This window comes from Rhinolophus hipposideros, assembly GCF_964194185.1.
Source record: "Rhinolophus hipposideros genome assembly, chromosome: 1".
In the NCBI taxonomy this organism is placed as follows: domain Eukaryota; kingdom Metazoa; phylum Chordata; class Mammalia; order Chiroptera; family Rhinolophidae; genus Rhinolophus; species Rhinolophus hipposideros.
Window position 1 is genome coordinate 86,106,449 of NC_138047.1, and position 15,626 is coordinate 86,122,074.

Here is a 15,626-nt window from a genome sequence, read left to right on the forward strand (position 1 = left end):
CTACAATTTATATATAAATCTTTATTTTATTAATAAACCACATTTTCCATATATCTATAATGGTTAGATTTTTTTTGGAGGGGGCAGCTCACAGCGGCCCATGTGGGAATCGAACTTGCAACCTTGGTGCTACCAGCACCATGCTCTAACCAACTGAGCTAATCGGCCACCCCTCTAATGCTTTCGAAATGAAGATTTTTCAATCTTCATTTTTTTCAATTTTTAAAATTTATCATTGAATTATACCATAATTTACTAATATATTTATCTCTTGCACAGTTAATCTGTTTAAATATTTTTTTGGAAAATGACCTTGAATTGGACTATATGATATTTCTGTTGAGAAATAGTTTTTTTTTTTCTTGAAAGTATTTGTTTACTCTGAAACATGAATGTTATATTTTAAGGTGTTAATATTGAAATGTCACAAAGCATCTGCAGTTTGAAAAATTATAAGAATGGCCCCTATTTGTATCTGCAAGAAGAATTTACTATTGTTATTAAAATAAAGCTTTTCACAATGTAACTACCTAATTCAGCAGTCGTACTTACTTCTGGATACTTCTCAGATCAGTAGGTTTAACTCCAATCACAAGAATTGATTGTATAATTTTCTGTGATACAAAATATGAAATTAGCTAATAATGCATAAGCCTTTTTCTCTTTAAACCTTTTTACCTCGCCACCCTCAGTTTTGTTTTAAAAAAGATTTTATTGTAATTGAAAACTGTGAAGTTAATTTATAGTATATTTTATAAAGACTTAGTTTGTCTTTATTGTAAAAGTAGTGATCCAAAAATGTGTGACAAATATGCTTTTGCTGAAGGTTCAAATTCAATGACAAAGATGTCTTTAATATCAATTTACCAGGAGGAGGTAGTTGGAAATGGTAACGTGTCAGAGAAGAATGTGCATACCTTTCACTTGGATGTGATTCTTTGAGGAGTTACATGGAGAAGGCTTTGAATACCGAGTCTAATAGCCTTCAAGGTCTTTGCTTTTAGATCCAGTGTAGTTCACCCTGACCTGTCAAAAGCCCCTACATTGGATCTGACCAGGCTAAACCAGAACTGTCTGGGTGACCGCCTAGGGGAGCTCTCTTTCTGCAACAGAGACAAAGAACGCCTTACAGTGGTGTACCACCCGTTTCTATGCTATATGATCTATTCTTCCAAGAGCACTATTAAATTGTCTGATGTCTGTGGAAGAATGATGAAATATGCTGTCCTAGCATGACTTCAGTTGTGTATAGTGGTATTAATAACATTTGATTGAATAGATATAGTTACCTCTACAGTGAGAATGCCATGAGGGTAAATGTTTGAATTATACTAGGGATGGCAGTTAATTCTTTTCTTTTAAAACTTTTATGTATTTTTAGTGTGTTTTTCCAGGACCCATCAGCTCCAAGTCAAGTAGTTGTTTCAATCTAGTTGTGGAGGGCGCAGCTCACAGTGGCCTATGTGGGGATCCAACCAGCAACCTTGTTGTTAAGAACATAGCGCTCTAACCAACTGAGCCAACCATCCGCCCAATAGTTAATTCTTAATTTCCTATCAGTATTAGTCTCTGAATGTAATTTGTGTGTGTTCCCTTCTTTTAGAGAGTCATCTACCAATGCTATTACATCAATATGATGATGTTTACTTTTATAGATCTTATGTGCAGGCCGAATCAGTACAAAAGGTTTATCAGTTGCAGTTTTGAACAGGAGTGTACTTCACAAATGTGGCACAGAGTTTCTTACCTCCCCTGGGATCTTAATTCCCTTTACAAGTGACCAGGTACTTTTGAAGACTCATTAATGTGCTGTTGGCTTTTTGTGAATAGAAGAGGTAGGCTAAGCAGAAAATGAAATAAGTCTTGTTTCTAAAGGTAATCAGGAATTGAGAGGGAAAATATAAGTGCAGTCCCCTTGAGTTACAATACAGCACAAGTTATTTATTTGAAGAAACATCTTTCATTTCCCCTGTGAGCTAGCAGGTTAGTCCTAACCACCACTACACATCTTCTAAACACTAGAAGTTTGGGGGTTCTTGCGTCTGGCCTCTCCACGTATTTGACTTCTTGTACTTAGGAAAGTGAAGGGTAATTCCTTCTTGCTCTCTTCTCCATGAATAGCCAGGTTTTGTCTGTGACAAGGGCAGAGCATCCATGCACCTCTAAGTCAGTGTCATAGTTTTCCGGGCCTGCACATGACTTCTGTTGTCACCTTGCCTTTTCCAAAACTGCTGAACGTACCAGGGCTGGTAAAAACTCCTTTACATGGATCTGTGGGGTAATGCACTATTCATAGCTCTCAGTTGGTTTTAGTTTTGGAAAGATTTTTATGAGTTTACAAGGACAAAAAGATGAGAAATGTCATTTTCAAATAAAAATAGTGAAATTTTTCCATAGCCCGAGTTAAAATACTTTTGGCTTATAGCTTCACTTTGCACTCCACTTTGAGTGATTAACGGAATATATTCCTATTAGGGGAAATTCAGTGGTCCATAAAGTAGAAGATAAAATACAACCGCGAGTTTTGAAAGTGTTTCATTTTTAATTACCAAGTATAAGAACTATAGCATATAGCCATGGAATGTTTATGTAAATACTTCTCCAGAATTATAGAAGTTCGAATATTTTTCTATTAAAACTTGATTGTATCACTTAGTGAAATATAATTGGTGAATGTTGTTTTAAAATACTATTAAAAGGCAAATTTGTAATACAGGTTAATATTTTAAGCCTGGAGTTTTTTTTGTTTGTTTGTTTGTGTTTTGTTTTTTTTAACCTTTAGATACTCAAGATGACAAGGAAAGAATTAAAAAGTATGGAGCATTTATACATACTCTTCCAGGAGTCAACCGAGCAACGTTGGCAGCTCTAATTGAACATCTTTATAGGTGAGTGGATTTAGGAATTTTATAGTTCATTTCAAACATGTCCCTTAATAAGTCATTATTTCCTGAACATAAAGTACTGTGGTTAACCTTCGACATGTGACTGGGAATCTTTCACCGTGTGTTAAAAATGTTTTCAAAATGAAATTTCCCATTAAACTATCACTTTAGTGTCTCTTTCTGTAATTAAGATGCATTTCAGATAGATAGTACTGGAGAGTTTCTTATCTGAATTAAAAATAATCATGGATGGCATCCTCAATTACATCCTGCACATAAGCAAGACTCTTACAATGCATTTAAGAGGGAAGTTGGAGAAGAGACGAGATTTTGTGCCGTAGACCTCCAGCAGGAATCTGTCTGTGAGCACAGCATTTTCTCATAGTGGACTCTTCGTAAACTCTTACTTCTTTATTGTCAGTTTGTGTCTAACCTGACTCTGATATGTTGGTGTCAGACTGTTGATCACATGGGGACATTTTCAAAGTCAAGAACATCTTCTGTGTCAGGGCATGTAGTCCCCTGCATTTGGGAGGATAGGAGATGTATTATGGGAGCTTGAGGAATGATATCCAAAGGGTGAGGATGTTTGAAAATTACCTTTTACGTTAAAACAAAAGATTCGTTTTGCTATCAGGAAAAATTATTACAAAGACGTTACTAAGTATTAAATATTCCTTAAAGAATATATTGTGTAGCTTCCTGCATGGATGCAATACTCCCTTGAATAAATTTGTATGAAGCTGAATTCTACTCAAAGTATCTTGTTTGGATCTAGAATCAGAAATCCTCCACAATTTATCTTTTCTCTTCATCTTTCTTTTCCATCCACTACTTCTCATACATGTAAACCTGTTACTGTAAAACTGATTTTCTTATTGCACCATGTAAATATGGTCTATATATTATAGTCCTATCTCTGTGCCTATGAAACATTGGAACAGATTTTCTTCAAAAATTTTCATGTGTGACCATGGAGCTACAGTGTATTAAGTTAATATTTCAAACATTGAGTTACACATCATTATTCTTGAAATTGTTAATTCAGATTTGAATTCGAGATGAGTTCCTTCCTATCTTTCCTCCTTCCCTCCTTGCATTCAGCTAACATAATCTAGCTTTTACTGTGCATGAAAGAATGCATGTGAAGACTCCATGTGAACAGAAATCTTTGATCATAGTAATACATAAATGACAAAAACAGCCTTAAGTCTGTGGTTCCTGAACTGAGCACCAAGGAACCCTGAGACATCACAGTGCATTCTCAGGGTGCTGCAAGGCATTTTATATTTTTTAAGGCAACACAGAAATATCAGAACAGGTTTTAGTATAGATAATTTTGGCATGAGACATGAACTTCTAGAGGAGGGATTGAGTCATTTTGTGCTGAGGTCCAGGGGGTGCCTCAGATTTAAAGAGACATATGAACTGGGCATGAAAAAATGGTATGAGAAATGAGTAAAGGATATTTTCTAGGAAATAGCTGTGTTAGGAGATGAGATGGTTTGTAATTGGCTGGCAAGAGGTTGTGAAAGGCACTGTCAGTCATGCAAAAACATTAGGACTTTATTCCTTTAAGTGATTAAGGGTGACTGATCAAATGTGTTTTAGGATAATAACCCCTGTAATGGGATGGGGTTAGAATAGAGGCAGAGAAACTCATTAGGAAACAGTTTCCTTGGGCTTCTGAGGAGAAGTCCTGAGTGAAAAGAGACTGAGGGGCAGAATATGAAACACTGGAATCCCAACATGTCTGGAGAGAAAGAAAGAAAGAAAAGGAAAATACTATGTTATGTGTACTTTTGCTAGAAATTAAGGCAGCTGCAGAAAGTAAAGAAGAGGGGTGAAGAGTACCAAGTGGAAATGCTTTTGCACAATTAAGTCTCAAGAAAGGTGTGAATGTTTGGTATAGTGTCGTCAAAAGTTTGAGTTTAGTTTGGATAAGGTCAGGTTGATTTAGCATTTAATCCATCCCTGCCCTAGATAAAAGATCACTTCCTCCATGTCTAACATTTCCTTAATTCCATTTATTGCATGCTGCAGTGTAATTAAAGCAACATTCTCTGACTGAAAGATGCTTGGATTCTAGTAATAGAGGCAGACATGCAGATAAATTTTCTAGAAGTTTACAGCATAATGTGATAAGAGTACAGAAGTGGTTTTGAGAGGGGTGTCCACAGTTATTACATTCTTCTCTATTAACTTGTAATTCTTTTTGCATCTGGTAAATCATATAAGATGATTGCACTTGCTCCGTCTCTGCTATGCAGTTTGACATTTTACTATAAGTTTCTTACATTATCATATATATCGCTGTCATATTTACTCAACTTTTTCTTGTACCTGCTAGAATCTCGGCTCTTATAGACAGGTGTACCTACCCTAGTCTTGCTTTCTTCCTCTGATGGAATTGGTCTCCCTTGTTTAGTATGTATTGCAAAAGTTTGCAAATGTAATTAGGCAAATAAGCAGCTGTTATTTATACAGCATATATATATACAGCAAGTGACAAATGGAGGGCACAAATAGATGCTTCATGTGTATCCCTTAGTGTTCTTATCTCCTGCATTTTAATCAATGTAAATTTCCTTTTATTAGGGTGATGGCTGTAGTTTTTTTTTGTTTTTTAATCTCTTTGAATTTATATTCGCAAATATTTTAAATGCTGTTTGTAAGACCCAAGGGTAGTTTACTCATTGGGAGAGTTGACTTGTCTGTTCCTTATAAAAAGCCAATCTTCATTATACCTAAGAAAAAGTATAGGTATATATTTAAATTAAGTGTTTGTTTTCTAGAGCTAGTATCTTATTTTGAATAACTATACAAGCATGTGCTGCCAGGTAATTTCACACTTGAAAATACACTTTCTGGAAAATTCAGCCTAGCCCTGAACATTGAATTTGGAAGTCTCTACTATATGCCTCCTATTTCACCTTTCTTGCCTGGTTTCTTGTTTACCTAGTGCCCCTTTTCCCTCTTTCATTTATGCTGCAGTTCCAGAAATCATTTCACACCATTATGTAAGCACACCTTTATGCCATAGCCTCAGGTTACCCCATTATCTGGAATTGTTTGCATATAGGGGGTCCTTCCTCTAAATCAGTACTCAAGTATTGCTTTGTAGCTTGTAGTAGTATCTTCTTTAACAGTAGTTTTTTTATTTTTTATTATTTTTATATGTTCTTAACTAGACTGTTAGCTACTTAAAAGAAAGAACTGTGTATTTTTCTTTAAATCATCACTGTACCTTTTATATCAGAGACCTTCAATATATGTACCTTAAAAGAAAATGATAAATGAGCATTATGACTTATAGTTCTATGAAATTTTCAAATAGAAAGATGTTGTAATGAGCTATGCTTTTCTCTAACAGGGTTCAGAAATGCTCAGAAATCAATCAGATGAACTCCCATAATTTGGCCTTGGCCTTTTCATCCTGCTTGTTTCAAACTAAGGGACAAACTAGCGAAGAAGTGAATGTAATTGAGGACTTAATTGATAATTATGTTGAAATATTTGAGGTAAATGTTTTATATCCTCTTCTTGTTAAAATAGTTTTGATGTTACTGCTTGTGAACAAAAACGCATATTTTTTAATGTTTTTATTTAGGTCTTTATGAATATTTAAAAATAAAGAAAATAAAGGATAGTTATATGTTATCTTACATTTTTCAGATATAACTAGTTTTTTAAGCTATAGCCATTCATTTAAATATGGCTGCTTTTAAAGCTTTTTTACCATCTGCTGTCTTTTGAATTTGAGAATATTTCTATTTATAGTGTTTTTATGTGTTGTTTTTTTTTTCCCTCCTCACTGTGTGTATGCATTAAGTATGTGTACTTAGAGGTGTGAACTTACGAATTACACATTTTGGTAATAAATGCCAGGCTGTTAATTTCTGCAAATGGAAACGTTTTCTTTTAATTGTGCCTGATTTGGAAAAAACAAAAACTCTGAAATATTTCTGTGTTTTTTATTAAGTTATCTCTAATTATTTGACTTTTCAATTTGCTATTTTATGATAATATTTTCATGTTTCATCAGTAAACTGTTAGAATAGGGATAATTTCTTATTTCAAAGAAGTAAAAATAGAGAAAATAAGCCCAGGATACGAATATGTGGGAAATACAGGAGATCTGGGTCAAAAGTCCCAATATAAGTTAAAGGTCCAGCTCTGTCATTTGTTTCTGGTGTCTCAGTTTTGTCGTTTAAACTTTTTGAGCGTTCCATTAAGTGGTGCTTTAAGATTACTTGTTTTCCAGGGCTACTGGTATACCACATGAAATCAAATAGGTTAATGTAATACGTTACTATTTGTAAAGCTCTTACATTTTTATAGTAACTGATGACAAGATTCCTTAGCAAAGAGAAACTATTTTAATAAAATACAATAACAGTTTGTATCTTTATTTGTATAGGAACAGACACCAGAGTTGTTGGATTCTCTTTACTCTTTGATCTCCTTTTTATTGCTTTCTATGTGTCTACTGTTTTTGATCAACAGCAACTTCTGTGCAATAATTCTGATGCTGAGAAATGAAAGAATTAGGGGAAAATGTGTGGCTTTGCATGCTCTTATTTTTTTATATTTGTACTGTTCCATTAATAAAAAAATAAATGGTTATCTTCATACTTTTGTTAAATCCACCTTTAAATGGTGGAAATTTCATAAGCACTTAATGAATATTTTAGTTTGAGAAATGAGTCTTGTCTGTCAACCTACATAAACTTGAACAAACTAGTCATCTGCCCCTTTGCTTATTAAAAGCACCTTGGCAAAAGGGCTCCCATTGATAGAATCTGCAGCCAGAAATGGTGTCATCATAAAATGTTCTGACCTTTATGAAGATCTGTCGTCGGCTTTATTTCTGTTCCAGCTGTGTGGGCCCACACTGACTGAGATGGCCATTCTCACTTATTTTGTTGGTCTTTAAATTCCTAAAGAAACATATGTGAGGATGAGTACCATCGCTCTGTATATTTTATTAGAATGTCGCAAATTATATTTTAAACAGGTTCAAGAAGATCAAGTCAAACAAATGGACATAGAAAATAGCTTTATTACCAAGTGGAAAGACACTCAAGTGAGTAGCAATAGTTAGATCGCCAAAGAAAAAATAAATAAATAAATAAATAAAAAACAACACAAAATCCAGAAAGTATTGTTGTAAGTAAAGACATTTGTTGTGTTTATTTTCAAGTTTCTGTTTGAAGCAAAGTAAAAGTAATGGGCAAAGAGAACCGAGATCAAATAGTTACGTAACTCTGCTGCATGATGCATATATGCAAAACGCCCTAATATGTTAATGTAATTTGTTCACAATACAGAAATAAAAATCTGTTTTAATCTTATCAAAATATCCTTTATAAAGTCATATTATTTATAAAAGCACTATTAAGAATGCCAGTGGGTTTCACAGGAAGTGTTTAAAGCCAAAAACACTAGAGTAAACTGAAAACTTAGACTCCCTAATGATTCTTTCCATTATGATTTTGAATATATACATTATTTCTTATGTGCTTTTGCTTTGCCTGCTCTTGAATGATTACATTAGTGGAAATGTTTCTATGCGATCTGTGCTAATTTATGTCTTCAGTTGATTTTTCTAGATTTTCTCTTGCTTTCCTCAATCACATCATACTGGATTTGTGTGTTCAGGTTGCACTACACTTTCCCAGGGGACCTTTCCTTGTTTGATGACTATTTGTTGTATTTGCTTAAAATTGATCTTTAATTTTCTTCTAATAGCTAGGAATTATAGTGAATTCAGAGTACCAATGTAAATAATAGAAATAGGTTGAATATATTCTGTTTATAAGATACACTCAGAGCATGAGGCTCACATGCTTTATTAGTCAAACCCTAAATTCACCTCATTCCTGAAATATCCACTACTCATTACGATAGTCATCAGAGCTATTATTTCCTGTGAAGGAGATAAGGAAATGCCTTCATTCTAGTCCCCCAGTGCTAATACTGTGGTCCTAATTACCTGAAGAAGTATTTCCTCCGTTTTGACCCAAAGTAATTAATGCAATCTCCAGGGGAGTTCCCTGTAACACTGAAAAAATCTGGCTGATTATCTCTTAGCTCTCTTGGATTCTTGCTTTTCTGGGACAGTCTCAGTAATGAAAGAAAGGATTGTGTGAGCCCAACATATAATCTTTGGCAACATTATCCATATTGTTATTAAAGTATGAGTACCCTTCCACATTTTTATCTTTTATATTCATATTACAATAAAGAAATGAATCTTGAATGCTTTCTAATTAAGTATAAATAAGCAAAATAGGAAAACAATTTTCTATAAAATAGAATATTTGGGAAAGGAAAGAAGTGTTTGGAAAAATCTGTTCTTCTGCTTCAGCTTTTCTCTATTTCATCCAACTCTCCTCTGGAGTATTTTTCTGAGAGTCTCTATGTCTTATTCCTGTTTGAATATCTTAGCTATGCCTGTTTTTGGCTTCATGGTGTTTGCTTTTTTAATTTTTAAAATGTGTCCTTCCTAGAGAGTTGTTTATGCAAACACAGTGAAAAGTAAAAGTGTCAGCTGTATCTTTTCTTCCCTAGAATTTTCACGTGGCATCTCACTTTCATGTGCAAAGTGAGAAAGAAATTGAAAGTAATAAGCTTTTCTAAGACTGTAGTGTTAGAATAATTAAGAACACTTCTTCAGAGTATATTTTAATGTTTTCCCCACAAATTCACTCATCAGGTTTTACTCTGAGGCAAACTTAACTTCAGAATGATTGTTTCTCCCTTATGATCATTTTTTTTAAGTTGGATGATGGATTTTTTAAAAATTAAAGTTTATTGGGGTGACAATTTTTAGTAAAGTTTCATAAATTTAAAGTGTACAATTCTGTAATACATTATCTATGTCTCACATTGTGTGTTCACCATCCAGAGTCAGTTCTCTCCATCACCATATATTAGACCCCGTTTACCCTCTTCTAGAGCCCCCATCACCCTTTATCCACTGGTAAACCCCAAACTATTATCTGTGTCTCTTGAGTTTTTGTTCCTTCATTTGTTTGTCTTGTTCTTTTGTTGTTTTCAGTTTTATATACCACATATCAGTGAAATCATATGCTTCTCTACTTTTTCTTTCTAACTTATTTCACTTAGCATTATAATCTCAAGATCCATCCATATTGTTACAAATGATACTATTTCATCTTTTCTTACCGCTGAATAGTATTCCATTGTGTATATATACCACAGCTTCTTTATCCATTCACCTATCGAAGGACATTTTGGTTGTTTCCATGTCTTGGCCATGGTAAATAAAGCTGCAATAAGCATTGAAGCACACATGTCTTCATGGATAAATGTTTTCAGATTTTTTGGATAGAAACCCAGGAGAGGGATTGCTGGGTCATATGGTAATTCTATTCATAATTTTTTTAGGAATTTCCACACTGCCTTCCATAGTGGCTGCACCAATCTACATTCCCACCAACAGTGTATGAGGGTTCCTTTTTCTCCACAGCCTCTCCAACACTTGTTACTATTTGTCTTGTTGATGATAGCCATTCTAACTGGGGTGAGGTGATATCTCATTGTGGTTTTTATTTGTATTTCTCTGATGATTAGTGATGTTGAGCATTTTTTCATATGTCTGTTTGCCATTTGTATGTCCTCTTTGGAGAAATGTCTGTTAAGTTCCTCTGCCCATTTTTTCAACTGGGTTGTTTGTTTTTTTGTTGTTGAGCTTCATGAGTTCCTTGTATGTTTTGGATATTAGACCCTTATCGGAGGCACTGTTTGCAAAAATCTTCTCCCATTCAGTTGGTTGCCTCTTTATTTTGTCGATGGTTTCTTTTGCTGTGCAGAAGCTTTTAAGTTTGATATAGTCCCATTCATTTATTTTAGCTTTTACTTCCCTTGCCTCTGGAGTCAAATTCATAAAACACACTTTGAACCCAAGGTCCATAAGTATAGTACCTATGTTTTCTTCTATGCAGTTTATTGTTTCAGGTCTTATGCTTAAGTCTTTGATCCATTTTGAATTAATTTTGGTACATGGTGACAGATAGCAGTCCAGTTTCATTCTTTTGCACATAGCTGTGCAGTTTTCCCAGCACTATTGAAGAAGCTGTCTTTTCTCCATTGTATGTTTTTTGCTTCTTTGTCAAAAATTATCTGTCCATATTTATGTGGGTTTATTTCTGGGTTCTCAATTCTATTCCATTGGTCTGTGTGTCCTTTTTCTGCCCATACCATGCTGTTTTCATTATTGTTGCCCTGTAGTACAAGCTGAAGTCAGGGAGTGTGATACCTCCAGCATTGTTCTTTTTTCTTAAGATTCCTTTGGCTATCCGAGGTCTTTTGTGGTTCCATAGAAATCTGATGACTTTTTTTGCTCTGTTTCTTTAAAAATGCCAGCAGGATTTTGATGGGGATTGCATTAAATCAGTATATTGCTTTGGGGAATACGGCCATTTTAACTATGTTGATTCTTCTAATCCATGAGCATGGAATGTATTTCCATTTCTTTTTGTCTTCTTCAATTTCTTTTAAAAATGTATTATAGTTTTAAGTATATAGGTCTTTCACATCCTTGGTTAAGTTTATTCCTAGGTATATTCTTTTTGTTGCAGTAGCAAAAGGAATGTTTTTAAATTGATTTTTCTGAGATTTCATTGTTAGTATATAGGAATGCAATGGACTTTTGTATGATGATTTTGTAGCCAGCAACTTTACTGTATTCGTTTATTGTTTCTAATAGCTTTTTGGTGGAGTCTTTAGGGTTTTCTATATATAGCATTGTGTCATGTGCAAAGAGTAACAGTTTAACTTCTTCATTCCCAATTTGGATGCCATTTATTTCTTTCTCTTGCCTGATTGCTTTGGCGAGGACTTCCAACATTATGTTAAAAAGCAAAGGTGATAGGTTACAGCCCTAGCCTGTTCCTGAATGTAGGGCTTCAGATTTTCACCATTAATGATGAGATTAGCTGAGGTGAGGGTTTGTCATATATGGCATTTATTATGTTAAGGTATTTTCCTTCTAAACCTATTTTATTAAGTGTTTTAATCATAAATGGATGTTGTATCTTGTCAAATGCTTTTTCTGCATCAACTGATATATAATTTTTGTCCTTTATTTTGTTTATGTGACGTATGACATTGATGGATTTGCGAATGTTGAACCATCCTCGTACCCCTGGTATGAACCCCACTTGGTCGTGATGAATAATCTTTTTAATGCATTCCTGCATTCGGTTTGCTAGAATTTTGTTTAGGATTTTTGCATCTGTACTCATCGCAGATATTGGTCTATAGTTTTCTTTTTGTGTGCTATCCTTACCAGGTTTTGGTATCATGGTAAAGTTGGCCTTATAATCTGAGTTAGGGAGTATTGTCTCTTCTTAATTTTTTTGGAAGAATTTGAGTAGGACAAGTATTAGATCCTCTTTGAAGGGTTGGTAGAATTCACTAGTGAAGCCATCTGGTCCTGGACTTTTGCTTTTGGTAAGGTGTCGGATGACTGATTCAATTTCCTTACTGGTGATCGGTTTATTTACATTTTCCAATTCTTTGTGATTCAGCCCTGGAAGGCTATATGTTTCTAAGAACTTGTCCATTTCTTCTAGGTTATTGAATTTGGTGTCACATAGTCCTTCATAGTGTTCTTGGATGATCCTTTGTATTTCTGTGGTGTCTGTGATGATGTCCCCTCTTTCCTTTCTGATTTTGTTAATTAGTGTCTTTTCTCTTTTCATCTTAGTGAGTCTAGCCAAGGGTTTGTCAATTTTGTTAATTTTTTCAAAGAACCAGCTCTTTGTGACATTAATTTTTTCTGTTGTCTTTTTGTTCTCTCATTTAGTTCTGCTCTGATTTTTATTATTTCCTGTCTTCTGCTGAGGTTGGGTTTCATCTGTTCTTTTTCTGTTTCTTTAAGGTATAATGTGAGGTTATTTATCTGGGATTTTTCTTGTTTCTTGAGATAGGCCTATAATGATACAAATTTCCCTCTTAAAACTGCTTTCGCGGCATCCCAGAAATTTTGGTAGGATGTATTGTCATTCTTATTTGTTTCTATGTATCTTTTGATCTCTTCTCTTGTTTCTTCTTTGACCCAGTCGTTCTTTAAAAGTATGTTATTTAATCTCCAGATATTTGTGGTTTTTCCTCCTGTCTTTTTTCAGTTAATATCCAGTTTCTAAGCCTGTGATCAGCGAATATGCTTGGTATGATTTCAGTCTTCTTAAATTTGCTGAGGCTAGTTTTATGTCCAATATATGGTCTATCTTTGAGAATGTCCCACGTACACTAGAAAAAAATATATAATCTGATATTCTAGGATAACATGCTCTATAAATGTCAATTATGTCCATTTCATCAAATGTGTTACTTAGGGTTGCTATTTCTTTATTTTCTGTTTGGATGATCTATCCATAGCTGTCAATGACGTATTTAGGTTCCCTACTACAATTTTATTTTGGTCAATTTCTCCCTTTAGTTCTGTTAGTAGTTGCTTGGTATATTTTGGGGCTCCCTGATTGGGGGCATAAATACTCATGACTGTTATGTCTTCTTGTTGTATAGTCCCCTTTACCATTATGAAATGTCCATCTTTGTCTCTTGTTACCTTTTTTTCCCTGAAGTCTGTTTCATCTGATATCATTATGGCTACACCTGATTTTCTCTGGATACCATTTGCTTGGAGTGTCAATTTCCACCCTTTCACTTTGAGTCTATACTTGTCCTTGTAGCTGAGATGTATCTCTTGGAGGCAGCATATGGCTGGGTTTAGTTTCTTGATCCAGTCTGCTACTCTGTGCCTTTTTATTGGTGAGTTCAGTCCATTTACATTTAGGGTGATTATTGATATGTGAGGATTTCCTATCATTCTATCTTTGGTTTTCTGATAAGAGTGTGTCTCCATTGTTTCTTTGCCTTTTGTTGTTGTCTATTATTTCTTTGTGGTGGTATTCTATGATTTTTCCCTGTGTTTCTTGTTTTATTACAGTATAGATTTCAGTTCTGGATTATTTATTTTATTTTATTTTATTTTTTTTAGTGATTACCATTAAGTTTATGTAAAAGGAAATTTTATAGTTAGAGTATTCCATTTTCTTCAGCATGGTTACTTTATCCATTCCCATATAACGGTTCAGGCCTCTACTCTCCCCCCTTTTATGTTTTGGTTATCAGAAATTATCCCTATTTATGCTGGTCGAATAGCCTCCTTCAGTATTTCTTGTAGTGTAGGTCATGTGTTAGAAAATTCCCTCAGTTTCTATATGTCTGGAAAGGTCTTTATTCTTCATATCTAAAGGATAGCTTTACTGGATATATTATTCGTCATTCATAATTTCTCTCTTTCAGAGGTTTGAATGTTTGGTTCCACTCCCTCCTGGCTTGTAGAGTTTCTGCTGAAAATATCTGATGATAATCTAATGGGCTTTCCTTTGTAGGTTACCATCTTCTTTTCCCTGGCTGCCTTGAGGATTCTTTTTGTGTCGGTTTTTGACTGCTTCAATACAATGTGCCTTGGAGAAGGCCTATTGGGGTTGAGGTAATGAGGTGTTCTATTTGCTTCTTGGATTCGAGGATCCAGTTCTTTCCAGAAGTTTGGGAAGTTGTCATCAACTATTTGTTTGAATATACTCTCTGTTCCCTTCTTTCTTTCTTCTCCTTCTGGTATGCCCATTATTCTTATATTGCTCTTTCTTATGGAGTCAGAAAGTTCTTGTAGAGTTTTTTCATTTAAGTCTCAAGTTTTTCCGTTCTTTGATCTGTGTTATTTCCAAATTTTTATCATCGATGTCACTGATTCTCTCCTCCATCTGGTCAACTCTACTTCCTAAGCTTGTTGTTTCATTCTTCATTTCTTTTGCTGAGTTCTTAATCTCTAGAAATTCTGTTTGGTTCTTTTTTAAAATTTTAATCTCTTTGGTAAAATGGTAATTTGCTCTTTGATTGTCTTACTGAGTTCATTAAACTGCTTGTCTGTGTTTTCTTGCATCTCGTTGAGTTTTTTAAGAACTGCAATCTTGAATTCTCTGTCATTTAAGTCACATATTTTCATATCTTTAAGTTCATTTTCTGGTGACTTTCATTTTCTTTCTGAGCAGTCTTGTTACTTTAGTTATTCATGATGATTAATGATTTTTTATTTCTCTTCCTGGACATCTACAGGAGTGGGTTCTGCAACAGGTTGATAGGAAGAAGTCTTTCTTTTGTTTTCCAGTACTTGTTGGTAGAATGTTTTATATTCTCTCTGACTGGAGACTTTTCTTCTCTCTCACATTGTAGTGTTATGTTTTCTCTGCACTATTCCAGCTTGTCACACAATGGGGGGATTCCCTCAAAGGTGGGATTCTCTGTGAACAGTTCATTTGGGACATAGGTTGCCGTGTCCGTGAGGGGACATGGAGAGCTTCTGAAATTCATGCACCAGTTCTTCCTCCACTTGATTCAGAGCCCATGTGTTTCAGCATCTCTGTTTACTCCTTCAGGGATCTGCCCAGATAGGTGGGGACAAGGGTGGGGTGCATTGTAAGAGGTGGCCCAGAACAATGGCAGTGACCAACACCACAGCCAGTATTGCTTCCGTAGCTTCCTCCTCTTTGTTGGACTGCGAGTCCGTGTCAGTGGACCACAGATCTCAGAACTGCAAATATTCTGTTCTTTTGATCTGACAGGGCTTCCGTTCCACTTCTAGCACTGGGCAGGTGGGGGCAGTGTGAGCTCAGGGAGGGTAGGGAGGGTACAGCTAGGCTCAGT

The 15,626-nt window shown here is 34.9% G+C and overlaps 1 protein-coding gene across 1 annotated transcript in view; it reads left to right on the top strand.

Annotated features, from left to right (window-relative positions):
* ARAP2 (ArfGAP with RhoGAP domain, ankyrin repeat and PH domain 2) overlaps positions 1-15,626 on the top strand; it is a 185,518-nt gene that overhangs the window by 116,437 nt on the left and 53,455 nt on the right. The window contains exons 22-24 of the mRNA XM_081053892.1: positions 2,783-2,888; positions 6,259-6,406; positions 7,903-7,971. Of these exons, the coding sequence (XP_080910018.1) occupies positions 2,783-2,888; positions 6,259-6,406; positions 7,903-7,971 (323 nt within the window). The remainder of the gene's footprint in view (positions 1-2,782; positions 2,889-6,258; positions 6,407-7,902; positions 7,972-15,626) is intronic.